Source organism: Urocampus carinirostris, chromosome 6 (genome assembly GCF_059441175.1).
Source record: "Urocampus carinirostris isolate Australia breed hairy pipefish chromosome 6, RoL_Ucar_1.0, whole genome shotgun sequence".
In the NCBI taxonomy this organism is placed as follows: domain Eukaryota; kingdom Metazoa; phylum Chordata; class Actinopteri; order Syngnathiformes; family Syngnathidae; genus Urocampus; species Urocampus carinirostris.
Genome location: NC_142354.1, coordinates 27072405 through 27100399, shown reverse-complemented (window position 1 = coordinate 27100399; position 27995 = coordinate 27072405). Strand labels below are relative to the sequence as shown.

Here is a 27995-nt window from a genome sequence, read left to right as displayed (position 1 = left end):
AGGCATGGCAGGAACCGGAAATGCCGTTCTTGATTTCCGGTTTAAAATATAAACTATAATTAAACAACAGAACTCTTCTGATACTGTTTTAACCCTCAAACTGTCATATCACATATTTTTGATTGGAAGAATCAAAAATATGCGTGTACCCTTCTAAACTTCACCTGTTTTGAAATTTGGAGGATACAAAAATAATATTACTATAGCCCTGAACTCAACGAACTTATTGATTTTGTAATAAAAACAAAATTTGACGACTGACGCCATCTAGTGGTTGAATGTCTATTACACAAGTCAATTTACATTAGCTTTGTTACATAAACGATGTACGTCTTGTTTGTAAACTCGCATTTGACCCAGTGTTGAATTATCACCATTGAGACAGGAAATAACACATAAACAACACCCAAAGAAATTGAATCGTTAGTCAAGCATAACGACATAAAAATGGCTGAATGGCAACGTATCGGAGTGGCAATGTAAGATGGCCGCCACGTGATTCACTTTTGAACGCCTTTTTTTTCATTTAAAATTGCATCTACACAAACAAAATTGGCACCAAACAGTCAAACGACAATGCAAAGTTAGTAATTTTAAGGGAAGTGAAAGTGCTTGGAAATACCAGGGACAAACAAAAAAATGAATAAAAGACATAAAATAAAAATAATAATGAAAGAAAAAAAAACGGAGGAAGAAGTAGAGAGAAAGAACGATATATAAACAGAGATGTAATTGATAGGGGGGGGAGAAGGAAGGATAAATAGAGAAAGAACAACACAGAGAGAAAGAGGGAGAAAAATGAAAGAAATGAAACAGAAAAAAGAACGAAACAAAGAGAAAGTGAAAAACAAAGAGAAAACAAAACAGAGAGAGGGAGAGAGAGGGATAGGGAGATAACAAGTGAGTGTAAAAAAGAGAGGGAGTGAGATAGAGAGAGAAAAAAAGAGGGAGAGCCAAATAAAGAGAGAATGACGTGAAAAAAAGATGAGAAAGAGAGAGTGGCTCATATATATAGAGAAAAGGAACAGCAAGGAAGAAAGTGAGAATGAGAGAGAAAGTCAGAAAAAGAAAGAGAGTGTGAGAAAAGAAGAAATGGGAGAGGAAGAAAGAGACAGAAAGAAAGAAAAAGAAAAGAAAGAAAAAAGAGAGGGGAGAAAGAAAAGGAGTGAGAAAGAGAGGGAGGGAAGGAGAGAGAGAGGGAGAGAGAGAGAGAGAAATACAAACCTAGTTATTTGCAAGTAGTGCCTGGCTTTGGCGACATCAATTGGACATATTTAAAACTGCATCTCATTTGTCTTTTGCGCTTCTTTCGACAATGTCTACCAGGCTAGATAAAACTCTTGTTTGACGCCTGTGGTTTAGACTATTGATTTTTTTTTCTTAAAAACCTCCCATTCTTTTTCAACAATGTACCTTTTTTTTCAAAGTCAAACAACAACAACAACAACAACAACAAAATCTAGATTTCTCTCTGGTTGATTTATTTTGAAGCGAGACCAAATCTTGTGCGTGCCTAAAGTTTGCCACTTCCGGTTTTACGAAAATATATATTTTTAATATTCTGGGGAAAGATTATATCCAATGCGTAAAGATTGAGTACACGATGAAATATAGCTTTTTACGTGAATAGGTTGGCATACATGCATCAATAGGTGAGTGTGTCTAGTTTCACAAGTTGGTTTTCACCTTGAGTCTTAACATAAGTTTTATTTTGAAAGCTCCTTCAGCGGAAGAAGTTGCCCTGACCTTCACTAGGGTCGGAAACCGGTTATGTTACCGTCAAGCAAAAGAGGCGTTCACGGACCTAGTCACCTCAGTCATGCCGCTTCTTCCGCCGCCGGTGGTCCGTGTTACGTTGGTGCTGGTTGGGCTGTCTGTATCGTGCAATTCGGACTTTTTACCTCCCACAGTCGAAATTAATTTAGATGACGATCCACAAGTCAGGTGGGCGCCGATTTTCAAAACGTTTGACGCCGATTTCATCAAGAAATCTTGTCAAGAAGTTATAGAGTAAGAGAGATTTATGTGCTATTTTTGATTGATTCCCTTTAAAGGGACAGTGTGTATTTCTAGTGCCTCCTAGTGGTAAAACGTCCTTCATTAAAAAAACAACCGATTTAAAAAAAACAACAACTATGTGAACTATCATATAACATGTGCATGTCTTTATGACATTGTAATTGAATAAATGTGTGTTTATATCACATAACACTAGAAGAAAAATATTGTGGTTTGGTCACTTTGAGTCTCCGTAGTTTGTATTCTACCTTCTGTGTTTACAGTAGCTTTTTTCAGTTTACTTGCGATGCATACACATACATGTCACCATTGCAATTCCCCTTATTAAGCGGTAATAAACCTTATAAACACCTATTCACTTGCAGCATGACAGACTACGAGAATAAGGGCCTCAAAGCTGATTTTCTTGGGGGCCGCAGGACTTTGGGTCTGGGTTAGGTAGCGCTGCTTCAGTTTTGCTAAGTATATACCACTATCAAATACCTTTTAAGAAAAAAACATTCATACAAAATAGATGCGATAAAATATTGAGTATTTTTAAGAATTGAGTATTTCAAAGAATATAAATCAATCAAGCATCCAATCAAGATAGATTTCATATGCGACTTGAAAAATGGAATTATTGTAATTCAGATTCTAAGGGATGTCTTTAGCCTTTAATTTTCTGAACGTGAACTGTTCTCAACATGGCTTCTTGCTAAATAATTTATTGGAACATTTAACATCTGTGACGTAGGACGAAACAAATACTGCCACGTTTTTTGACCATGGTCAAGCAGATTAAACACGTTTAACACGTAGCAAGTACTTACTGTAAGTTATTTGCGAGGTGCATCCAATGTCCTTTAAGCCTCAGTTCAACAACTGAAGGAACATCCATTTTAAGATGGGGGCCTCACAATATTCTCCTGCGGGCCACAAATGTTGCCCGGGCCACAAGTTTGAGACATTTAATGAAGAATAGATACAAAATAAAGTTAATTTGTGTAAACAAGTCTATTTTATTCACAAAATGAACAACATAAAACGTTTAAATCAGCATCTTTCTTTCTGCAGTCAATTCACTGTTCCTTGTTATTTTTTTTTCGTGATAACCAAGAGGAAAACATCGAGCTGCTCTTTTCCATAAAACATGTGTTCTAATTACAAAACACCACGGTGACATTTGGAAACATTTATAGGGATCATCGAGAGAATAAGGCCATGTTTTTGCCAACGTATTGTATACATATTATATATTATGAATATAATATAAAAGCAGCAGGAGCAAAATGGGGGGTTTGACAGTACTTAGTTGAATATTTACAACATACTCACGATATTTCAACCCCCCCCCCCCAAAAAAAGTACTCTATTCATACATCTGAATTAAACACCAGTAGAAGTTATCTATCAAAGAGCCAACACATGTCTTTCCGTATCATCGGCATCCATGACAGATAACTGAAGTTTCCTTTAATCCTCAAGGAATGATGACAAACAAATTCAATTCAGTCCATTGGCAACCAACAACATCAACAACATAAAAAGACACATCTGTGTTGCAATCTGTCCCTACTCTAGTCTACGCTGCTGCTGCTGTCTAGAAAATAAGGCTCAGATTTTACACGACCCATCCCCCTTCGCATTTTCTTTCGGCGCAGTAGTAAATATGTGTTCGTCTTTGTAATTGCCCTCTTTAATCGTCGCATGATCCGAAAACTTGCAACATAAACAACATGGAGCAGAAATGAAAACGATGCAGCTGATATCGGAGTTGAAAAGTTAAGTTGGGCTTAAAATTTAAGAAATGGATGTGAATCAGTTTGTTTTGCGGCTTAAAATCAAAATTAAGGTTTCCCTGTTCAATTTGAGCATGCGGCATTTAATCAGGTGCGTTCTCTAGTCTGGAATTTACAATATTCTCATTTTGTTTCTATAGTGGTGTTCACAATATTTTCCCACTTTCTGTTCAGTGCGACAATTCCAAAATGGCTTCACGAATTTCTCCGATCTACAATAAAGGTCTCAGAGCACTTCCTACTGCCCAAACCTTACGGCGAGGAGCTCCGTGGCTTGGCGACACACTTTGGCACCGGCCTCGCTGATGTCATCTTGCTCAACTTTGCCTACGAAGCAACAGCGTATGGATTTTTGGGGGTTGTCCATAATTCCATATTCTGTGTGATAAGTCAGAATTTTTGCGCTTATAGATTCTGCACCAGCATCGTGACACAGGACAAAGTTGGAAACATCTACCATGGCCGCAATCTCGACTACCCACACTCATCAATTCTGAAGAACGTCACGGTCAATGTTGTGTTCCGGAAGAACGGAAAAGTATGGAAAGTAGTCTTTTGTGATTTATTTTTTCATATATAAGGCGCTCTGGACTATAAGGCTCATGGAATTTAGATTAGAGTAAGACCTATGGTTTCATGAAAAATAAATACATACATTTAAATTAAAATGGTTTAAATCATAGATGGCGGCACGGCTATTAGGTGGTTAGCACGCAGCCCCACGGTGAAGAGGTTCAGCAACTTCCCTGTGAGGAGTTTGCATGTTCTCCCCGTGCTTGCATGGGTTTCCTCTGGGCACTCCGGTTTCTTCTCACATTCCAAAAAGATGCATGTCATGTTAATTGGCCGGTCCAAATTGTCCCTAGGTGTGACTGAGTGAGTTGTTTGTCCGTGTGTGCCCTGCGACTGGCTGGCAACTAGTTCAGGGTGTCCTCTGCCCACTGCCTGAAGAAAGCTGGAATGGGCTCCAACAGCCCCGCGACCCTACTAAGGATAAGCGGTGCAGATAATGAATGGATGGATAAATCATAGAACAAATATTAAGGTTATGAATCTGGTTTCACCATTAAAATAAATTTTAGTAGCAAACAATTAATATGTTAACCACAAAGGGGACTTGGAGACCACTCTATGTTTCTCAAAGGCCGAACAGTTAAAATATGCGGTATCATTTTAGCAACTTTCAAATAAGAATATGTAATTTTGTACAAAACGTTAGCATGAACAAAAACTTCATTCAAGTAATCACAATAACTTTCATACTTTCAGACAATGAATTCCCCAAAAAATAACAAAAGGGCATTTGTCATAAGCGCACAGAAATTGGCATCTGAGCTGACGTCCAAGATCTTCTCTTTTGTTTCCTTTTAGCAACAAACAATTAACATGGTAACCATGAGAGGGTACTTTACGACTACTCAATTTGTTTCTCAAAGGCAGAACAGTTACCTTATATCGTATCATTTAACTGTAACTATGAATTTCCAATTTTGTCACCCTGTATTATGCAGTAAATAAGGCTCACTTTCAAATTTCTGGCCAATTTTTGGGTTTTTATGTGCACCACATAGTACAGCAACTTTGGCATCCTTTCAGTGATGTCATGTTCTTGAGAATAGGTGCCGTGTTCTGTTTGTCAAGTCATGTTCATTTGTGTAGCCCTTAATCACAAGATGTCTCAAAGGGCTGTACAGACTATACACAGACATCATCAACATAAAATATAAGTACATAATTCATAAGCTATAGAATAAGAGTGTTTTAATCCTAGATTTAAACAGTTCCACTGAGTTTGCAGATCGAATCTCAGAGGGCAGAGAATTCCACAGCACCAGGGCCCGAATGGAGAACGCTCTCGAACCTGCGGCTTTCTTCTTGGCTCTTGGATTACTAGTAGACTAGCCTTTCCGAGTAAAGGCTCAGAGCAGGACGATAGGGGGGAAATTTTTTATATAATATAGGTCCGGCATGTCTCTGAAAAGTGGGATGACGCTAAGACTTTAAGAATTGTGTTTTTTTCTTATTACAACCTTGCAGATCTCTTACACTGGAACTACGTTTGCTGGCTATGTCGGTCTGTGGACGGGACAAAGTCCTTACAAGTTTACGATCTCTGGTGACGAGCGAAGTGAGAGCGCATGTCTTCCTTTGCTTTTTTCAAAGTGCTGAAAAACACGACGACGCAAGAATATTGCTTTGTGTGCTTGTCTAGACAAGGAGCATCGGTGGGATTTCTGGAAAAATTTGCTGTCAGCTTTTCTGATGAAGAGGAGCCCAGTCAGCTGGTTGGTCAGAGAGGTGAGAGCTGATAAGCAATCAGAGAAAAGTCTGTTTTTTTTGTTTATTTGTTTTTTTAAAGAAGAAGAGCAACATATATTTTCCCCACATGATGGTTTTCTATCAATGAAACATTGAAGATTCAAAGTTAAAACTTTAAACCTATTACATTTGAGCTCAAAATGGTTTATAGCTTTTAAATTGAAGCTTGGAACTCGATAAATTTCAAAGAATGTGATTCGGCTTTAGTTATGACAGGATTAGGTTTAAATTGCTTCTACTCTGGAGTAATGAAGATTCATCATTTAACTTAAACTTCAGAGCTAAAACTCAAATGATTAATTGAGAACCTAGACCTTATAATTATACACCTTAAACTTTAAGCCCAGAGTTAATACTAGAGTTTAATGTTTTAACTCAGGGTTAAAGCTGATTAGCTCTGAAATAAAGCAGGTTTAAAGCTTTAATTCAGAAAACTTTAACTCAGAAATAAAGTTCCTTAACTCTGAACTAAAGCCGGTTCAAAGCCTCACCTCAGAAAACAGGTCTAAAGCTTTGACTTTGACATAAAAGCTTGAAAGCGGCTTTAACTTCAGAGATAGGCCAAGTTTTAAAGCTTTAATTTTGAAAATACAAAGTTAGAGTTGCTTCTACTCTGGAGTAATGAAGATTCATCTTTGAACTTAAAATTCATAACCAAAACTCGAATGATTAATTTAAAAACTCAACCTTATCGTTAAGCACCTTAAACTCTAAACCTTAAGCCCAGATTTAATACTGGAGTTGAATGTTTTAACTTAGGGTTAAAGCTGATTAGCTCTGAAATAAAGCAGGTTTAAAGCTTTAATTGAGAAAACTTTAACTCGGAGTTAAAGTTTCTTAACTCTGAACTAAAGCCGGTTCAAAGCCTCACCTCAGAAAACGGGTTTAAAGCTTTAACTTTGACATAAAAGCTTGAAAGCGGAAATATGGGCAAAGTTTTAAGCTTTAATTTTGAAAGCAAAAAGTTAAAGTTGCTTCTAGTCAAGTCAAGTCATTTTTATTTGTATAGCCCTAAATCACGAAGAGTCTCAAAGGGCTTCACTGATTATTACACTATATTACACAGACTATTTTTCAGCTGATGAGAAGAGTAGGTTATTCATATGCTATGGAGTAGAAGTGAGTTTTAAGTTTAGATTTAAACATTTCCACTGAGGTTGCAGATCGGATCTCAGGGGGAAGAGCATTCCACAGCACCGGTGCCCGGATGGAGAACGCTCTCGAACCAGCAGAACACTTCTTTGCTCTTGGGATCACCAGAAGACCGGCACTCTCAGATCCTAGGCTTCGGACCGGGACATAGGGGCAAATCAGATCTGAAAGATAAGATGATAAGATAATGCCTTCTCCTCTTGAGTTAAGAAGATTTATCTTTCAACTTAAAATTCAGAGCTAAAACTCGAATGATTAATTTAAAAACTCAAACAGCTTAAACTCTAGACTTTAGGCCCAGAATTAAAGCTCTATTACTGGAGTTTAGAGTTTTAACTCAGGTTTAAAGCTTACTAAATCTGAAATAAAGCAGGTTTAAAGCTTTAAATTAGTAAACTCAGAGTGAAAGCTTTAAGGCTTTCCATTTTGACAGCATTACTATATGAACTGTGAGTAGTATGTTTAAACTTGAGACAAAATACATCACACTATTAAATTCCCTCCTTAAAATTTGTTTTATCTTTCTGATAAGCAATCTAATTGTATACGGCAAATAAGGGTTTTAGCAGACATGCTTTGTAGAATTATATGTAATAATAATGATGATTTTCCAACCACTTCCTCTCAACTTTCCCCTTGTTTTTGAGTTCTCTATTTTGGACATATGAATGTAATGCTTTATAGTTATTAACACTCGTGGTGTGAGTTGTAAATAGCTACAGGCTACTCTAGTCATCATTGTTCCTAAATTTAATTCTAGCTTTTACAGCAAGAAAATAAATACAAAAATAAACATGCCCAGTAGGTTTATCATTTTTCTGACTTCAATTATTTTGTTTCAGTCTTAATTCATGTCACAGATTTCAAAATTTTAAATGTCCACTTTAAGTCTGAAACCTTCCTCAGTGGTACGGAAAGCATCCGTTGGAATTTTTTTTTTTTTAATTCGTTTTTTTTCCCTTTTATTGTTTAAGTTGAATGTTTGAATCTTAGCTGCCCTTGCATAACTAGTGCCTTGGATTCTTTTTATCCAATCTTTTTAAAAATTGAATTTATTTAATTTTTTTTCGCAAAGGAGCGAACCGGGGTTAACCGAAACACAAAGTTCAAGGGGTCTGTTGTTTCCCTGAGACTCCTTGTGATTAAGGGCTATACAACTAAACAAACATGACTATGTTTAGTGTACTGTTACCTAATGCTAAATCTTTTGCTCCCTGGTCATCCTGGACGCAGGATTAGTAATTTTGGGGCCCCTTTTCAAGGTTTATTATCTTCCTTGTGCTGAGGTTTTTGAGTTTTCCCTTGCCCGCATGTTGGTTTGAGATCAGGGGATGGTGTAATTGTAACCTGGGCATTCCCTTCAGACATTTTGTGATGAAGGGCTCTGTAGGCCGTAGTTTTCCCATCTCTGTTCGTACCCCTTCCGCAGATATCTCAAAGCAGACATTTGTTCCTTCTTTGCAGACTTTAGAAGAAGGAGAAGATTTCCAAGATGCCGTCATGCGTCTTTCCAAAATCCCCATCATTACGAATGTGTACTACATTGTGGCTGGGACGCAACCTGGCGAAGGTGTCGTCATCACCAGAGACCGAACGGGCCCCGCTGACATTTGGCCCTTGGATCTTCTTGGTGGCGGGTCAGTGTAGAACAGGGGTCGCCCACATTTTTAAAACCTAGAGCTAACTTTTTGTTACTGGTTAGCATGAAGGGCTACTATTTTATATGTATTTCTAAAATAACATGTTATTATCATGTGGGTACTTTGTTATCAGTATGTTATTACCTGATAGTGTTTTTACAGTTTAAAATACCACTAATTATCATGCCAGTGAGAAATAAAATGTCCTAGAAAATCACAACGACCCATGATATATTTTCAAAACCAGTCTGCAGGCTTCTCAGGTGGTCTTAAGGGGATATCTGGTGCCCACAGGCACCACTTTGGAGACCCCTAGTTTTCCGCAACCAAAAACCTTTTGATTTTGTACCCTTCGTGATGTCGTTTTTGTCTGTTCAGATGGTTCCGAGTGGAAACCAACTTTGACCATTGGGTTCCTTCTCCGGCCCAGGATCATCGGAGGTCAGCTTTCTTGTTTTTTTGGGAGAAATATGACATAATGTGTGATTGTGTTAGTAATACGACCCTCTCTTTATTATTTCCTGTTTTCAGAGAAGCGGCAGAAAAAGCATTGAATGCTACAGGTCAAGAGAATATCAATATGCATTCACTTTATCGGGTATGTCACAACAAATCCATTCATCTAAAGAACTAACAAACAATTTTGAATCTGTGACATTCTCTCCCGACAGGTTTTGTCGTTATTCCCAGTGTGTAACGGGTAAGCAGAGAACACATACAGTTGACCCCCTGTTTATGAAATCTCTGGATTATTGATTGATGATTTCTCGACCCCATGTTATGTCATTTTTCCCAGAATGTCGTACATCAGTCAAAAATCTTTTGCCGTGGCCAAAAATCTATAAAATACAAAGTATTTACACTTATAACTATGTGAGTATCGTGCCTCATTTGTCTCTAAGATGCTTTTGTGCTATTGGTTTGCGTCATTTCATCATGAAGATATCGATATGCCAAAGCAGGGGTGTCAAACTCAAAAGGATGGAAGGGCCAAATATAGAATTATGCTATAAGCTGAGAATGTTTACATTTTTTTAAATGACAGATATAGTCTAGTGAACCTGATGGGACCTACTGAAAAGCTAACAAATGTATTACAGTATGATCAGATAAATAAGGAAACATTTTTAAAAGACTAATATCCTAAACATAAAATGTAGGAAGCCGGTATTATTCAAGCACCATCATTAGCCTATACTTGATAGTGTAGCAAAAATGGGGTGAAATAGCTTCAAAGACAAATATATTTGCAATTTTTGACCTTCAATGAGATACAGTGCCAGGAAGTAATGTACAGTTAAGCACATACACAAATAATTCCCATTGTATGATACAATAATATATGAAGATCATCTCAGGGGCCGAAGAATACCTTTCCGGGCAACATTTATGGACCCAGGGCCTTGACTTTGACAAGTGTGCAAACGGCTGAACTCCTTCCCACAATGCTTCTCTCTCTTCATCCAGTTTGAAATCTGCTTCGTAAAAACTTTGCAAGTTAATGTGATACATTACGGTATTTTTTCTGTTCTGTATTTATTAGTTATAGGTCTCAAGAATTTTAGTGATGCTAATGGTAGAGGCAAAAACATGATAACCAAGGAAACAAATCTTGCACTTATCAAGAAATACAAAGAAAGCACATTCAGCATTACCCTGGCTAAGGAATGTGGCTGTAGCCTAGTGACAATTAAATAAAGAAGTGATTGGAGCGTTATCTTATTACTATAGGGCTGCAACAAAGGATCGAGAAAATTGTGTTGCGTCATTTATGCGGCACTAAGCAAATAAGGGAGTGCTTTAGATTTCCTCTCGGTTTAGCGACAAACTTGTAGTAGCACTTAGGTCCGGCAGAGGGCGCTATAAAACCGTATTTTGATGCACGATTTTCTTTTAATCTAACTCCAAATTTGCAGGTATATAGCATGCATTTGAATATTTTTGTGTTTATTGTTATGCTTTTTGACAAACACTTTTTTTAATGTTTTATTTTATATCATATTGTGTTGTTTTGTACTCTATTTTTTTTTCTATCTGTCCAAAACCAAGACTATTTTGTCCTGTTTACCATCGATCTCCAGTTTCGTTCCTGTCTAGTTTGTCCTGTTTAATTTTTATATCAATCCTGTCGGTCCCGTCCTGTATGGTATCGGCCCAATCAGTCCGATATCCGCTCGTGCAATTTGTATCGATCTCGTCGGCCTCTGGCTTCCTGTCATTCCACGCCAGACTACTGCCTTACATCTTCCGCCCAACGATCGCCGAATCACTGGTGTTTTGGGTTAACGTGCATGACTGCCCCATTTCTCGTAAAATAAAAGCTTGTGTGAGAAACGTCACGCATTTGGGTTCTCCTCCTGTTTCGGTTCTTGACAATAGGTTTCCACCCCCCACCATAGGATAAGTTCACCTTGCGATCCCCACCTCAGAACAGATGACATGGTATCCAGGAGGTCTACTGTATCAGCTAAATCAGTCCTTTGTCAATATGAATTAAGCTTTATTGTTCACCAATCATTTCCCAGGATTACAGTTTTTACAACAACAATGAGTGCCGCATCCCCCCAGAATTATACAACATTTGTCAGACCACCGGTACGTGCACAAGATGACATTATTTAGCAATCCGCACGATCCGTAAATCATGACTTCTCTTCTTTAAGGATTGCCTCGAGACTCTGTGACCTGGTCCGGCTCTTGTGGTTTTGTTAGTGGAGCAAAACAGAAGTTTTTAGCTTAGTCGCTGCAAGTTTTTCAAGAAAGGTGTCAACTCCGTCAACGACCTGTTGTAAGTCATCCGGCATTTTGTGCCTCCTCAAATATTTGAAGTCACCCTAAAGGGTGTACACAATGTGGTTATTGTACTGGGAGTTGCCGATGAAAGAAGGATTTTGTTGTTGATTTTTGAACTGTTGTTTTTAATTATATTGTCATATGATCAGGGAAGATTTTACCATGTGTTTTAGGTTCAGAGGGTGGGCGGTTTGTCCCCTCAAAAATGATTTATTCAAATAAAAGAATTATATTGATTACGGAGAATGTCCAGTCTCTTGTCATATTTCTAAATGATAGTGATATTTACCACTGGAAGCTCTGAATGTTTTTGCATTTTTAAATCCAATAAAATTACACTATATGCAATACTTGAGGCAAAGGGAAAGGCAATGGCATAAAATTTCAACATGTATTTGCTGAATAAAGGAAGGAATGAATGAATATATGAATAACTGATGCATATTATGGTTATTTAAAAAAGTATCATTTGGTATATTTTTTAAAGATATGGTCTTTTTTTTCAGATGTAGTTTTTCTTTTTTTTTGCGAATAATTTCTTTTTTTAGTTCTGTTGTTTTTTATTAAGTCGTTTTCTATTTTTCAGAATAAGGTTGTTTTTTTTATTTACATACAGTTCCCAATAAATAAATAAATACAAAAGTAAATGAATGAATTAAAAAATGTATTCTCCGAAACAGCCGAAAAACTGGAAAAAAAAATTCTGAGAAAAGGGCAAAAAAATATAAAAAAGAAGATATAAAAAATATATAAAATATATAAATATATATAATATTTATAAAAAAAAACAAAGACCTTTAAAAATATTAAAATCAGGATATTTTTTATATAATGTAATCTGTTTACATATGAACTAAGTAAATACATGAATTAATGAACAAACAAACAAAAACAAATAAACAAATTATATCGACTCTAGGAAACAAATACTAAAAAGAAAGAAAGCAAGGATGAATGGAAGAAAGGAATGAAGGAAGTAAAGAAGGATTGAAAAAAAAGGGAAAAAATCATCTAGTCATCACAAGACCATAATCAAATCATTAAAAGGAACCAAAACAAGAAAGAAAGACATACAGAAGGAAGGAAAGATGGGAGGAAGGCAGGCAGGCAGGAATGAAGGAAGGAAAGGAGGGAAGAAGGAAGGAAAGAAGGAAGTTGGGAGGAAAGACAAAAGAGACAACGAAAGACAAAGAAAGAAAGAGAGAAAATAAATTATATATACCGCCAAAACAGAAATAATACTCACAAAAAAAAAATAATCTGAAAAATAAAAGCAAAATCTGAAAAGCAGAAACAATATTAAATAAAACAAAGGATAGCAAAAGAAAAAGTCCCTTAAAAGTGTGAATAACAGTAATTAATCTTATTATTTTCATACCAACGTGAATGTAAAAATGAATGAAATGAACGAACGAATGAATAAACAAACAAATATTTCCGAAATGATTGTTTCTCTGATTTAATCTTATTCATATAAAAATATATATATAAAATTATACATAAACTTGTCACAATATCACAATAGTATCTAAAATTTTGTGTTTGCTTTACAAAAAAAACCAAGAGAATGATAATAGACGTCTTCAATTTTAAAATCAGAGTCCATCCCAAAAGTAGATGGTCTCATTTCCGGGCAGTCCCCAAACGCAACAAAGATCACATGACGCGCTGGATCAGCAGTCTACTTCCGGTGTGTAGGAACCACCACACAAGTCGACGTCAGTTAAGAAAAAGGCGTCCGGATTTTGGACTGGGATCCTGCAAAGATGCTGACCCTCATCAACAAGCTTTTGGACTGGTTCCGGTCTCTCTTTTGGAAAGAAGAGATGGAGCTGACGCTTGTGGGCCTTCAGTATTCCGGAAAAACCACCTTCGTCAATGTGATCGCTGTGAGTCGCTAACAAAAACATGACATGTCTGGCTGGCAGCGAGGGCCGCGAGCTGCCCACTCGCCAAAAAAGCCCCACTCTCCTGACAAGGTTGATCATAAAACGCCAAACAAAGAATAATGTGATCGCATGCGGGGGTCTCAGCTGGACCCCCGCCCTACCCCAATCTGGCGCTTGTTTGACAGGGCTCTTCTTGAAAGAGTCACGTGGTTTGAATGCTGCTAGCGTAATAACTGCATAATTACAACATCATCGCGGCATTATGTGTCTGAATTGGTGAGTCTTTATTTAGCCTGCTATATATACATTTTTAAATGTTTCAGAGTAGCATTGAAATTGAATTAACCCACCCAAGGGATTCATTTAAACATCTTTAATTCTTTTTTTCTGTGTTTCTGTCTTTTTTTGTCTTTATTTGTCTTTGTCTTTATTTGTCTTTTTGCCGTTTTGTCTTTTTTGTCTTTAGTCTTTTTTTAGTCTTTTGTTAGTCTTTTTTAGTCTTTTTTTGTCTTTTTTGTCTTTTTTTCGTCTTTTGGTCTTTCTTCGTCTTTTTGTCTTTCTTCGTCTTTCTTTCCCTATTTCTATTTCTCTTTACCTCTTTCTCTCTTTCCTTCTCATTATTTCTTTCTCTGTTTGTCTTTTTCTTTCTATGTCCTTCTCTTTTGTATCTCTGTTGTATTCCCTTTTCTTTCCTTCCTTATTTTATTCCATCCAGCCATCTTTCAATACATCCATCAGCCCATCCATCCGGTCTGTCTGTTTTAGGTAAACATATTAAATTCGCTTAGAAAAAACAACAACTCGTTTTTCTTGATATCTTTAAGGGGCGTTACTTTAATTATGAGTATATTTTTCTTCTGCCATATTGAATTTCTAGTTTTCTCCATCAATTCAGATCAAATGAAACAAAAGTAAAAAATATACAAAAATAATTGACAAACAAGATGCATTCAAACTGTACTTAAAGGGGAATAGTAAATAACTGCACAATTTTCATTGCAGTATAAGCATCATCATGTGTCAGAATAAGTGTGTACTGTATCTCTTTATGAATCCATATATATATATATCATCTCATTAGCTGCACCGCTTATCCTCAGTAGGGTCGCGAGGGTGCTGGAGCCCATCCCAGCAATCATCAGGCAGTGGGCAGGGGACACCCTGGACTGGTTGCCAGCCAGTCGCAGGGCACACAGGGACAGACAACTCGCTGGCTCATTCACACTTAGGGACAATTTGGACCGGCCAATCCACCTGAAATGCATGTCTTTGGAATGTGGGAAGAAACCCACAGAAGCACGGGGAGATCATACAAACTCCGCACAGGAAGTCCGGTAGCTGGATTTGAACCCACACAAGAAGTTCCCAAGACCTTAGAACCGTGCCGCACATGCGCTAACCACTGCTGCCCCATATATAAATATGTATAAATGTGTATATATATATATATATATATATATATATATATATATATATATATATATATATATAAATTTGTGTGCATTAAAGCTCAGATCTTGGTCCCAAAAATCGGGCCAGGTTCGGTCTTAAAATGTCAATCATTACGTTGGGCTGGTTTTCTCTCTCTCGCGGTTTTATTTTGTTGTTTTTGTTGAGAATGTAATGTCGAGAATTTGGGTGATGTTTTTTTTCTAGTTCTGAAAATGATAAAATTTCCTTTTCTTGGGGCAATAAGAGCAAGGATTAGGTTGAGCCAAATCAAGTTTATATCTGATATATAAACATTCCACCGTTCTCAAATATCGTCTTTCCCTGCATTAAATAAGATCCCAAAATGATAAAAACAATAGGAATTCATTTGAAAATAAATTAATCATCTATACATGAATTCCCATGGGCTACACTTACTTCAACTAGTCAAGTCACATTTATTTATATAGCCCTTAATCACAAAAATGTCTTAAAGGACTGCACAGGATTACAATTACACAATTACCTGATCTTAAACCAACATGCGGGCAAGGAACAACTCAAAACCTCAGCATGAGAAAAAGAGAAACCTTGAGAAGGGGCACAAGTGGTAATCCCCCTTCCAGGATGACCAGGGTGAATCACAATTAGCATTACTATACACAAGCATAGTAAACACTTGGTAAGATGTTGAAAATGTGTCTGGAAAGTGCATGACAGCAGCGACGCCCCCAGCCTGTAAATTAGTCCAGAAAGTCTATGACGGCCACGACGCAGTTTCCCATCTCTGCCAGCTGGTCCATGCAGGCGTTCACATGCTTCAAACTAGTTTTATTGAGACGAGGATCTCAAATCATCACCCATCATAAGTTTAAGACCCCCTGGCATAAAACAATCACTCATTGGCAATTGATCTGAGAATTCAACAATTGTCCGTGAATCAAATCACACCAATATTTTAATAGTTAAACAGGACACGTCATAAAACAGCTGAAATATTCGCCAACTGGTTTACCGATGTTCATATTATCTCATATAAACGGCTTGAGACCAGTGTGCGTGTTATTTCTTTCTTGACGTGTCAAACCTTTTGATTTCTTCTATTTTTGTGTATCAACAGTCCGGCCAGTTCAGCGAAGACATGATTCCTACGGTTGGATTCAACATGCGGAAGGTCACGAAAGGCAACGTGACGATAAAGGTCGGTATGCAAAGGAGGCTGAAATAGAGGCGAGCGGATTGCGCGTGTAACGAAAAGCGAATAAAATCAGGGTTTCCCCGGATCTTCAAAAATCTCAATAAAAAGACCTTCATCGGCTTTAATGTGTCTTGAATCCGATTTCTGAAGTCTTAAACATGTGAACACAATAATACGATTTATATTTGTTTGAACTATAACAATTTAGTAACATTTATCTATTGTCTTTTTAAATAATTCGACGATTTACTTTGGTGGCAATATCCTGTGATGTGGTTTCAGTCGTACCTTTGAGAGCAGACTTAGGACTACCCACAATGCACATAGCAACTTCAGACAAAGACGTTTACTGTATGCAATACCGGGAAAGTTTCAATTTAACGAGAAGTTCGACATACTAACTTTTTGTTTTTGTTTCAAATGTTTATTTTGTTGACTTGGTCTTAAATTTGATTTTAAAAGTCTTGAATCTAACTTGCCTTAAGGTTTTGGAACCCTGAAGATAAATAGCACTTGCAATACTGGTAAGATTTTTATGTTTCTTTTTTTAAAAGTATATACGGACTGTATCTAGGGCTGCAACTCATGATTATTTTAGTAATCGATTAATCGGTCGATTATTCTTCTGATTAATCGATGAGTTGGATTTGTAAAAAATCGCCATTTTAATTTCATCTTATATTCAAATATTGAAGTTATGGACGGATAGAAAGCCACAAGTTTATTCTATAATATAGAACAAGTAAGTTACAAATAACTCACAAAAATACATAGATATGTGTGCTATACACCTTCAAATATGTAAGATACTCTTTTCCTACCACCATATCCAAAGATCACATTACATTAAGACTTTTTGCACAAAGCAGAAACAAAGTGCAATAAATTACATTTTTACATAGCAACATTTCAGAAATATGAAACGTGTACCCCATTTTAAGACTGCAGTCAACAAATTTGTTTTTTGGGGGGGTTAAATCATTGAATATGATCAACATCACAATGTGCAAATACAATATATATATATATATATATATATATATATATATATATATAATATAATATATGTCAAAGGCTGCCCCCTGTGTTGAGATAATAATATCATTATTACTTTTCTTTTTAGTTTGTGTAATTTATTAATTTATTTTCTTTTTTCCCCCTCTGTATTTCTGCAGCAGTTTCTGTTCCTTTAACTTTGAAGAGTTTGACTGTTTCATACCAATTTTATTTGAAACGATGCAATGTTAAAAATTAAAAGATTAAAAAAAAGTTAAGATACTTTTTAAAATCAGTCTCAAGGCGCACTCTGCTGGAGCAAAGTGGTACTACAACGTCACAACTTCACAACGAGATCCAACGTACATAGATAGATACTTTATTCATCCCCGTAGGGAAATTCACACATATCTGCATTTATTAACGTGCTTAGTGGCTCATAAAATGCGCAACGCGGTGACCGATAAGGATAATTAGTTGCCAATGCTTTTAATATTCCATTTAATCGATTCATTGTTTCGGCCCTAATCCAAGTCCAACCTAAATTTGTTTATGTTAATCCATGTATGTTAATCCAAACTAAATCCAATTCATGTCCAACCTAAATTTGTGTATGTTAGTCCGACCTAAGTCCAACCTAAAATTGTGTATGCTAAGTCCAATGCTAAATCCAATGCAAAGTCCAATGCAAAGTCCAATGCAAAGTCCAATGCAAAGTCCAATGCTAAGTCCAAGCTACTTTATAAATCCCGATTTGTGTGAGTGTGTGTGTATGTGACTTGCAAACTCTGTAACTGCCGAACCGATTTTCGTGAAAAATGTCACAGTTGTACTTCAGGCCCCCTTACATTTAATATCTCAGCACCGCCCAAAAATACCAACAAAATCTACAAACTTCTGCTTTCATGTGGTCTGCTTTTGTTTGGTCTGTAAGGCCCCCTGTCGGCCAAATTGAGTACTGCAGTTCCTGAGCACTCCAAGCAGTCAAATGCAATCTTCTACAGGCCTGATAATGACAGGCCATTTTGCCTGTGAAATAAATAATACAATCACATGGACAGTTGTATTGATATTTGTTTTTTCCTTAGATATGGGACATAGGTGGACAGCCCCGCTTCCGAAGCATGTGGGAACGCTACTGTCGAGGAGTCAACGCTATTGTGTAAGTTGATGGCATTTTATTTCTCTTTCTTTCTCTTTCTCTTTAACTCATTCTTTCTTTCTTTCTCAAAACTCAAGTTTATTTGTATAATCACAAAGAGTCTTTCTTTATCTTTCTTTATTTTCCTTTTTCTATCTTTCATCCTTTCTTTTCTTTCTCTCTCTCTTACTTTCTTTCTCTCTCCCTATTTTTTATTGTTTATCCCTCTTAATGTCTGCCTGTCTGTCTCTTTCTTTCTCTCTCGCCCTCTTCTGTCCTGTCGTCTGTCTACTCGTCTGTCTGTATCATGGAAATGTATTGGGCGGGTGGATCCCTTAAACACTTTTGAAGAGTAGTGATGAAAAGGTTTCTATTTTTCTTACATTTTTAGGGTTCCTTTTTACTTGTTTCAAGTGGATTTTTCTGTCTTCTGCTTTATTGTATATTATTTCTGTTTTTCGTCATCAAACCAAACCCTAACCCTAACAGCAACAAAATGCATTTGAGATGTACTTAAAGGAAGACTGTTAAAGATCTTTGAATAATTATGCTCCCAAATAAAGAACCGTTATAAACGTTTAGGTTTTGTGTTTTTTTAACAGATACATGGTAGACGCTGCCGATCGAGAGAAAGTGGAAGCATCCCGGAATGAACTCCACAACTTGTTGGACAAACCGCAACTTCAAGGGATTCCGGTACGATGCTTCACGCGTCCGGGATAATTCCTTTCCCTTCGGCATTTACTTCGTCCACAAGATTGTATTTTTCGAAGCGGTGTCGAGGGCTGGTATTATAAGCCTTTGCTGTATTGTTCTGTTGTTTTATTTCCCAGGTTTTGGTTCTTGGCAACAAACGTGACCTGGCCAACGCGCTGGATGAGAAGCAGCTTATTGAAAAGATGTGAGGCATTTTTTTCCTGTTAACAAGCACTTTGTAGGTTTATTGTGTTATTCTGTTATTTGGAGAAATCCACATATATTCAGTGGAAATATCTCTTTCTATTTTACCCAGATTTAAGTGAACTTTATTTCGGCATGGGTTCAGCATATTCGAAATATCCATTCTCCCCCTTTTCGTACACTTTTGCCAAAAAGATTCTGCAGAAATAGTGGCAAATGTAATTCTACCTTTGTCCACAAATCATATTTTTTATTTTTGCAAATTATTCTAATTCTAAAGAAATGCCAGTAGTTCACATGCAATGCTTAATAGAAGTGTATCCAGCAACAGATACAAAATCTGTGAATAAAATCATATGTCACGTATTCAGCATTTAAACAAATGTTTTTTTTTTTTCATTAAGTACTTACCGCAATACGTTTTGGTATTTGTTCTGTAACCAGCATTTGTTGACATATATTTGTGATCATGTTCGGTACTTTTTATAAAATAATAGTGCAGAAAATTAAACATTTAGATAAGTTTTGGTAAAACTATCGTATGATTTTTCGAAAATAGGATCAAAATCTTAAATTTATCACCATAAAGTTTTTGTTTTTTTCCTAATTTTTTTACAAAATGTTTCATTTTTGTTTTGATTTTTATTGAGTTCAAAGAATAAACAAAAGCACAAATTAGAACTCAAATAAAATAAATAAATAAATGAATCCTGGAAACTCAACAGCCGGCTGGGTGGTTAGCGCAAAGCCCCAGGGTTCAGAGGTTCAGGGTTCAAGTCCAGCTACCGCAGGAGTTTGCATGTTCTCCCCGTGCTTGCGTGGGTTTACTCTGAGCGATCTGGGTTCCTCCCTCATTCTCAAAAACATGCATGTCAGGTAAACTGCCCGGTCCAAATTGTCCCTAGGATTGAATGAGTCTGTCCCTGTGTGCCCCGCGACTGGCTGGCAACCAGTTCAGGGTGTCCCCTGCCCACTGCCCGAAGATAGCTGGGATGGGCTCCAGCACCCCCGCAACCCTACTGAGGATAAGCGGTGCAGATAATGGATGGATAGACGGAAACTAAACAGAATTGAATGGGCTTAAAAATAGACAAAAATAGTCAATCTAGTGATCTTTTTGTAATGAGATGATAATCTTGTAGAAGGTTGAATGGATTTGATAAAGTCATATCGCCCACCCTTAATTTAGAAATATATTCAAATAATGAAATAATGGTTAAACATATACTGTATAATACTAAGCAGAAAAAAGTAACCTACACACACACACACACACACAATGGACAATACACTTTAAAAAAAAAAATACTTTTAAAAGAAAACAAGTACACACACTAGTGTGCGTAGAGGACTAAACTTTAACTATTTAATTGGACAAAAATATTTATTTAATAATATTTATAAATATGAATGTCCCTAAAAGTTTTCCACTGAACTTCTGGATCTTGCTCTGACCGCTTTGCCTTCCACAGGAATTTGTCGGCCATTCAAGATCGGGAAATCTGCTGTTATTCCGTATCCTGCAAAGAGAAAGACAACATTGGTGCGTACTGCCCGTAATATTTTGGGATATTTGGATGGGGTGTGCCCCCAAAATGGCTTCCGTAAAGAACAGTGATTCTCATTTATTACGATTTGAAATTGATATTGGATCTCCCAGAATCAACTACAGTAAAAGAAAGGGGGGCTGAAGCAGCTTTCGCTTTCTTCATTCTTCTTTTCCTGTCATGACTTTTTGAGCTTCCTTTTAAATGTCTTACTTTGATTTTGGCAGAGGTGTAGAGATGATGGATAACAGTGGAAGGGTGTGGCAGGTAAGTCAGTTTTTGTTTACAGATGAAACAGCGCTTGTGGCTGATTCTGAGGAACCATTGAGAAGGTCGGTAATGGAGTTTGGAAGAGTGTGTGATAGGCGTAAGTTATATGTGAATGTTGAGAAGAGTAAGGTGATAAAGTGTTTACGTGTTGGAATGGGCATGAGGTTAGAAATAAGGTTGCATGGATAGATGCTGGAACAAGTTGAAAGCCTTCAGTACTTGCGTTGTGATGTGGCCTCAGTTGGTGGAATGGAGTGTGAGGTATTGCACAGAGTCAATCAAGGAAGTAAGGTTTTGGGTGCTCTGAGGTGAGATGAGCAACAAGAGTATGAGTATGGATGTTAAGAGGGGACTGTATGAGAGTGTGATTGTGCCGACTGTGTTGTATGGTGCAGAGACTTGGAGCCTGAATGCAGATTTGAGAAGGAAATTAAATGTTTTTGAGATGAAGTGTTTGAGGAGTATGTTAGAAATGACAAGATTGGATAGATTGAGAAATGAAATTGTGAGAGACAGAACTGGAGTAGTAGTGGAACTGAGTAAGTGTGTGGATAAAAGAGTACTCGGTTGGTTTGGACAAATGGAAAGGATGGAAGAGGAGCAAATGTTGAAGAGGATCTACAGAGCAGAATTAAACGGAAGGAGACCAAGAGGAAGATCGCGATCGACGTGGATGGATTGTGTGATGAGTGCACTGCAGGAAAGAGGTCTAAATCTAGTGGAAGCTAGAGCTCTTGTTGGTAATAGGAATGAGTGGACAGGTGTTGTAAAAGGATAGTGGGATGTTTAGACGCGTTCTAAGGGATGGGCAGGGCACCCGTATTATGTGGCAGGGGTAAACCAGTGAAAGCTGTCGGGCCCTGCTGTTGAACAAAAGAGTATGTTGTGTCACCCTGACCCAAGTGACATGGCCGCTTTCTTGTGTCCCGTTTCATCTGGAGGGACAAAAGCATGACCAACTTGGGTGCCGAGGTGCCTAACTTGTTTGGGTGTTTGGGCATGTGGGTTGGCCATGGTACAAAAATGTTTGTGTTTTTCCTTATTTTTCCCGTTTTTAAATTTCTTTGTTTTTGTATGTGTTTGTCTTGGTGTCGGTCACCCCTCTCGGGGGAAATGGCCAGGGTAGATAGATAGATGGATAGATAGATGCTTTAGTTCCCCCTGCTGGCATTTTTGCGGTACTGTTGGACAAACGGACTGCTGTGACGTCACAATAGGACTGTTTTTGGAGGCTACACAAGCAGTACCCCTTTTTTTTAGATTGAAAACGGAAACATTCATTATAAATACATTTTTTAAAAAATAGATTTAATAGAAAACCAACAACTTGGAGTCTCAATTTGTGTTTCGCAACAGTAGATGGTAATAGTTTTTCTTGATTGATGCAGACATGTTGCGAATTAAAATTGTTTTTACAGAAACTTTGAGTAGAAATAAATGCAGAGTGGATTAATATCCTCGAAAATCCTAATTGAATCCTGTGTGCCCAAAATATCACTGGCCTAATTATTAGAGATGCACCCGAATGTAAATATAGGGCCCAAAATGTTAACAACGTGGACAAAAATTATTAATGAAACAAAAGAAGTTAAAAAGAGATTTTTTAAAATACTTATCTTTGTGATAATGTGCTAAAAACTGTTTAAAGGTCAGCTATGTAGTGTTAGCATGTAATCATTATCCAAAGTCCAGCGAGCTCCTAACAAAAGCTCAGCAGCAGAACCTTTGATCAAATGTCTTGTTGGTAGAAATTGGCAGAGCTCCCCTTTTGTCAGTATCCTCAGTTTCCTTACATTTTGTGTGCCGAAGAAGATGAATGAGCCAGTTTGTGCACTGACCCGCCCCCAAGCGAAAGCCAGTTTCGAACGGCTTGCCTCACCTGAGATCTGACATCATCAGAGCATCGTTTCTTTCAAAAGCTTTATTTCAGTTTCATTTATTCTTTCAGCCCAAAAACCTAAAATGCACTTTTAGTCATTTCCGGCAGGATAAAAAAAAAGGTGTGTTAGATGTTTTAAATGTGTCATTGAATATAGTCATAATTATGGGAGTTTTCCAGTTATATCATTTGCATTCTTCTAAATAATCACATCCTTATTTTAATCATTTAGTGGTAATCAAAGCACTTTGTGATTATGCATTTACTCTAATGTACATATTTCCTTTTTGTTTTATTCACTTGTCGCTTTATCTAGTCGTTATACAGTCCTTACATTGTTCTAGTTGGGTTTCTGATTTACTACTGAAGGGGAGTCTTGAGTCTATCTTCGAAACACCTGCAGTATTCAGTCATGATCAAGGATTTGTGTGAAGCTAGTACGATGGGAAGTTTCCACTAACTTCATTGTCACGCCCCTTTGGTACATAAATTATGTTAGCCATTTTGAAGCTTCACTTATGAAACCATGACAGCACTGTTCCCCAGTTACAAACCCAATTTATACAATTGTATTTATTTTACGGTAATGAAAAAAACCCTCAAACTGCTCACTCCAACGCTTGTAACTATCCGTCTTGTCTCGGGACATGCGAAGGGACAAAAAGGTCTGTTTTCCTTCGGGTGCTCGAAATCAGGTGCATCCTTAACTAAATATGTCTGCATTTGATTGTTTTTTTTTTTTAACAAATGTCCCCCTCCCCCGGCAGATATCACGTTGCAGTGGCTCATCCAGCACTCAAAGTCCCGGAGAAGCTGAAACAACTTTTGGATTGTCCACAGTCAACCCCTCCAATGGCCTCCAGTTCTTTCTGCTCAGTAGCGCCCCCTAACGCCACTCACCATTCGCCGTGTACAGCACTCGTCTTCAGAGGCCGAATTTCAGGCGTATTTTTTTTCATGCACATCTGCCTTAGCACCCGCCGCCCTCGTGGACATTTCCTCCACACAGCAGACTCTTGTTTAGCTCTCAGAATCACGTTATCATTATTTGTTTGTTAATATTCGATGTTTGTTTTCTCTTTCTTTGCCAAACGAGGATCGCCTTCGACTCAGCCTTCTTTTGCATTCGTGGATGTGTCCATAGCTGCTTTACTAATCTCCGTTTTTGTCAAGGTCCGATAACACGTAGCGAGCGAGAGCGTTCGACGATCATTTGTTGTTTCGATGTTTGTCGTTTCTTAACGATGACCAATTTCCGCCTTTTTTCAAAATGACACTTTATTTACTTGAGTACAGGAAAATCTCCGGTTAAAATTAAATGAACAGATGGCCTTTATTGTTATTATACACCAGCATAACGAAATTGGAGGGCTTCTCCTTCCAGTGCAAGTAAAATAAATTGAAAAAAATACAAATGTACAAAAGGATTAATTGTAAAAACAACAAAAGATTAATGATATAATAGGCGCATATTCCCAGTGGTATTGGAACAAATTGTATAAGTAGCAAAGTTGAAGGAAAAGTAGTAGAATTATAAAGATTCACATTTACAAAGAAAAAAAAAAATATTATTCTGCTGGCAGATTATTTGGCTCATTATACTGTATATATTTTTTCATTTTTCTAAAATTGGTGAAAAATCTTTAAAATCAACCATATTATTATTATTTTACCATTAATATTTCCTCCCCAAAAAGAAAAACGATAAATAAAAGTGACATATCATATTCTTATGTTACTAAAACGATTAAAAGTAATTATTCATTGAAAATAAATAATAAATCATATATGTTACATGTACAGATAAATTATCAATACTAATGAATTGAGCAAAATCATCTGCTTTTTCAACAAAAATAATACTTTAAAAAAATCGGAATATAAAAAAAAACTGACTATATTTTTTTCCTCCTCATCGAAGGTGTTTTTTTTTATTTTATGATTAATTTTCTCATCTTACTCAAAACAAATATATATTGAAAAACAAAAAATATTACCTCATTTTAAGTTTAATCCATAATAAAATACAAAATAATATTTAAAGATAAATAATTGACTGATCATAAAGCTCCACTGTGTACTCATTCACTGCCATGGACGGCTATGTACGTCAAAGTTCAATTAATTGCAATTGGGCTAGCTGAAAATAAGTTGGTATTACTGGAAAAACTAATTTTGAAACATGGTAAAATAATAACCAGTGTATTACATATTTTTTCTAATTGATGCTCCTATTTTTTCCTGTTATTGTCTGAAGGGGAAAAAAACGAAAATACCTAGTATTAGGAAAAACCGTTGCCATTAAAACAAATGTCTTTTTCTGCAGTGTGTGAAATTCAAGCCACTTTGTTGCGCCGGTGGAATACTTTTTGTCACTATGATCTTCTCATTTGCGCAGTCATCACATTCTCCTTGTCACAGTTTTCCGTTCTCTATCTTTTGGTGATCAAGCAGAAGCGGTGACGTCATCGTGTGACCTAGTAATCTGGGAGAAGAAAATGGCTTGTGTCATAAATACTAAAGCAATTTGTATGTGCATGTGCTAATATTATTCACATTCAATTGCAAACTTTGTAAATAATAAGTTGGCATTTTTTAATTCCAACAACGCTCCTCTTGATGTCTTGCATTCTTTCCTTGTGATTGCTAATAAATTTGTTTGTTTTTTATAAAGCGGTTTCTGGGGTTTTGTTTTCTGTTAGGGGTATTCAAATTTTCGCCACTAGGTAGCAGCAGAGGACCTTACCTGCCCGTTGATACTCTGCATTGCAACCTAACGCCTACAAATCGAATGCTTGGAAGAATTGATTAAACATGCAAAGTTGGTTCTTCCTAAGGATTTTTTTTCCTAACAAAACTTGATAAACTATTTTATTTGTATGTAACAAGAAGCACTTTAAATAGCAGGCGGATGCAGACTTTCATTGAATATTATTGATTAGTATTACGGTGAGCACAATTTCCCTAGCTAGGTAGATTTTTTTTGTGCCATTCTTCAGGGTGTGACTTTATGCTCGTCCCAGCAGTTTTCTTTTGTTTCTATATTTTATTGTCACATAAAAATTGTGAAAATAATGTAGGCCCTCTTAAAGTAGAGTTCAAACTCCAACCCGAACCACAAAAAGATGAAGAGTTTATTTGAATGTGTCTCAGAAATGCACATACCTGCACACGCAACATAAGTAGCTTGACAGAAGCTGCAATTATGACAAGAAAGGGGATGGCAGCAACGAGTAAAAAAGTTCCAAATTCCGTACGGATCCTTTAACAAGTTCTTTCCTCTTACTAACGAACTGCTAGTTTGTATCCCCTGAGGTGAAGAAGAGACACCTCCAAACACATTCAGGACAAGCAGCCTTTGTGACCCACCCCTGATTTAGAGGATAATAATGTCAGATGATCAAAAAAAGGATACATCATTGGTAATTGCACCAATGTCAAGCCTCCAAACAACAGATCAAAAAAATGAACTGTAACCAGAAATCGAGGATCTTCAAGTGGTTCGAAGCCCAGACCCCAAATAGATATGGAGTGTCTCAGCTAAGTGTTCGTTCACGTGCACTCAAGATTGCACAAGCCAAGAAATATGTTTTCGCAGGTCAGTGTACAGCTTATCTTTTATTTCTTTGAGGATGTGACAAATTGAAAGAAGTTTTAAGGTTTTGATAGGCGAGTTTTGGTAACTTGTGAGGGGGGGCGTTGGATAAGAGGGTTTCACATTGTGGTTTGTTCCGCACCAATGCCAAGAGAAAACCTACTCCCATGCCCACCACCTAATATTGAAAAACTTAATGAGATCTAAGTGAACACAATACAAAAAAAGACGCAGAATATGCTGGAACGCAAACTAGCTTGGACTGAACAAAACATGAAAGTAAGACAACACGAGATATGTTGGAGTATCATCTGGTTCTAACTCAATAAAACAAAAAAGTAAGAGGACGTGGGGAACCTGCTAATGCATGATAGCATAACTACTTGATGTTAAAATAGCGTCCAACTCAAACAGAACAAAACATGAATGGACGACAAATGAAATAGGTAATGATAAATATGTATAAAATGAGGTAAATAAATAAAAGTACTACTCATGAAAATGTTTTCATTTTGTCCCCAAAATTTAAAGATCTGGCTACATTTTTATCATGTAGTTTAATTATCAAGATAATTTTTAAGTTTAATGAATTTAGCATGTGGTTTAGTGGTTAGTGCGTGCGCAGCAGAGCTCTGAGGTCATGGGTTTAAATCCAGCTACCAGCCTCCCTGTGGAGTTTGCATGTTCTCCCCGTGCTTGCGTGGGTTTCCTCCGGGCACTCCGGTTACCTCCCACATTCCAAAATATGCATGTCAGGTTAATTGGGCTGTCCAAATTGTCCCTAGGTGTGAATGAGGGAGTGAGTTGTCTCCAGGCCCCCGAGACCCTACTGAGAATAAGCGATGCCGATAACGGATTGATGGGTAAACCGGGAATTGAAACCGTATTCCAACAGTGAGAGCACCACAAGATCATTGGGAACGTCACACTACTTTTACTCCCAGTGCCATGTTGTTCCACGTTGTAATGGAGCATTATGGGAACAAGTTCAGCCAAAATAACGTTGAAAAATGTAATACCGTGAATAAAAGTATTGATGAGATGGAATCTAATGCCTATTCCTATGTCATCAAGACACCTATTTTCCCTGTGATTGCAGTTTTTATTATCGTTATCTTTAATATTATTGGGCCGGGCTGCAAGAAAAAACTTATAGAAAAGGTTGAGCAAAACTGTTTTAGGGGTCATCCAATGTCTAGCATGACTCATTTATTTGGGAGCTCTTTTGATAAAATGACCTAATTTGGAGTCTTAAAAAAATTCGAAAATTCAAATGAGACCCAATCTGTTTTAAGAGCGCCTACTCGCTCTGACTTTTAGAGAAAATAAGACCAAAGACAGGGCTAAGACTTTCTTAGCCCTGCCGACCACAAAGGCATCTACTGTAGGTCCTAGATGGGCCAGCTGTTCCTGCAGGTCGCCCTTTTTGCTAGTTTTTATTTCTC

The 27995-nt window shown here is 37.1% G+C and overlaps 2 protein-coding genes across 2 annotated transcripts; both read left to right on the top strand.

Annotated features, from left to right (window-relative positions):
* Nucleotides 1-1746: 1746 nt before the first annotated feature.
* LOC148364433 (N-acylethanolamine-hydrolyzing acid amidase-like) lies at nucleotides 1747-11950 on the top strand. Its single transcript, XM_088337199.1, has 11 exons — nucleotides 1747-2010; nucleotides 3975-4142; nucleotides 4212-4338; nucleotides 5838-5928; nucleotides 6013-6098; nucleotides 8736-8908; nucleotides 9290-9352; nucleotides 9443-9509; nucleotides 9583-9611; nucleotides 11437-11506; nucleotides 11575-11950. The coding sequence occupies exons 1-11, from the start codon at nucleotides 1820-1822 to the stop codon at nucleotides 11593-11595; spliced, it is 1086 nt and encodes a 361-aa protein (XP_088193325.1). The 5' UTR covers nucleotides 1747-1819; the 3' UTR covers nucleotides 11596-11950.
* A 1429-nt stretch (nucleotides 11951-13379) lies between these two features.
* Nucleotides 13380-25628, top strand: LOC148364432 (ADP-ribosylation factor-like protein 8B-A). The gene is made up of 7 exons (XM_088338524.1): nucleotides 13380-13593; nucleotides 16145-16225; nucleotides 18307-18380; nucleotides 18962-19055; nucleotides 19193-19260; nucleotides 20732-20802; nucleotides 23723-25628. The coding sequence occupies exons 1-7, from the start codon at nucleotides 13471-13473 to the stop codon at nucleotides 23770-23772; spliced, it is 561 nt and encodes a 186-aa protein (XP_088194650.1). The 5' UTR covers nucleotides 13380-13470; the 3' UTR covers nucleotides 23773-25628.
* Nucleotides 25629-27995: the final 2367 nt, after the last annotated feature.

Coding starts and splice junctions, on each gene's coding strand:
- LOC148364432 (XM_088338524.1), top strand. CDS start 13,471: ATGCTGACCCTCATCAACAAGCTTTTGGACTGGTTCCGGTCTCTCTTT. Junction 16,226..18,306: donor AAGGCAACGTGACGATAAAG/GTCGGTATGCAA, acceptor TTTTTTCCTTAG/ATATGGGACATAGGTGGACA. Junction 19,261..20,731: donor AAGCAGCTTATTGAAAAGAT/GTGAGGCATTTT, acceptor TGCCTTCCACAG/GAATTTGTCGGCCATTCAAG.
- LOC148364433 (XM_088337199.1), top strand. CDS start 1,820: ATGCCGCTTCTTCCGCCGCCGGTGGTCCGTGTTACGTTGGTGCTGGTT. Junction 4,339..5,837: donor TGTTCCGGAAGAACGGAAAA/GTATGGAAAGTA, acceptor ACAACCTTGCAG/ATCTCTTACACTGGAACTAC. Junction 9,510..9,582: donor ATATGCATTCACTTTATCGG/GTATGTCACAAC, acceptor CTCTCCCGACAG/GTTTTGTCGTTATTCCCAGT.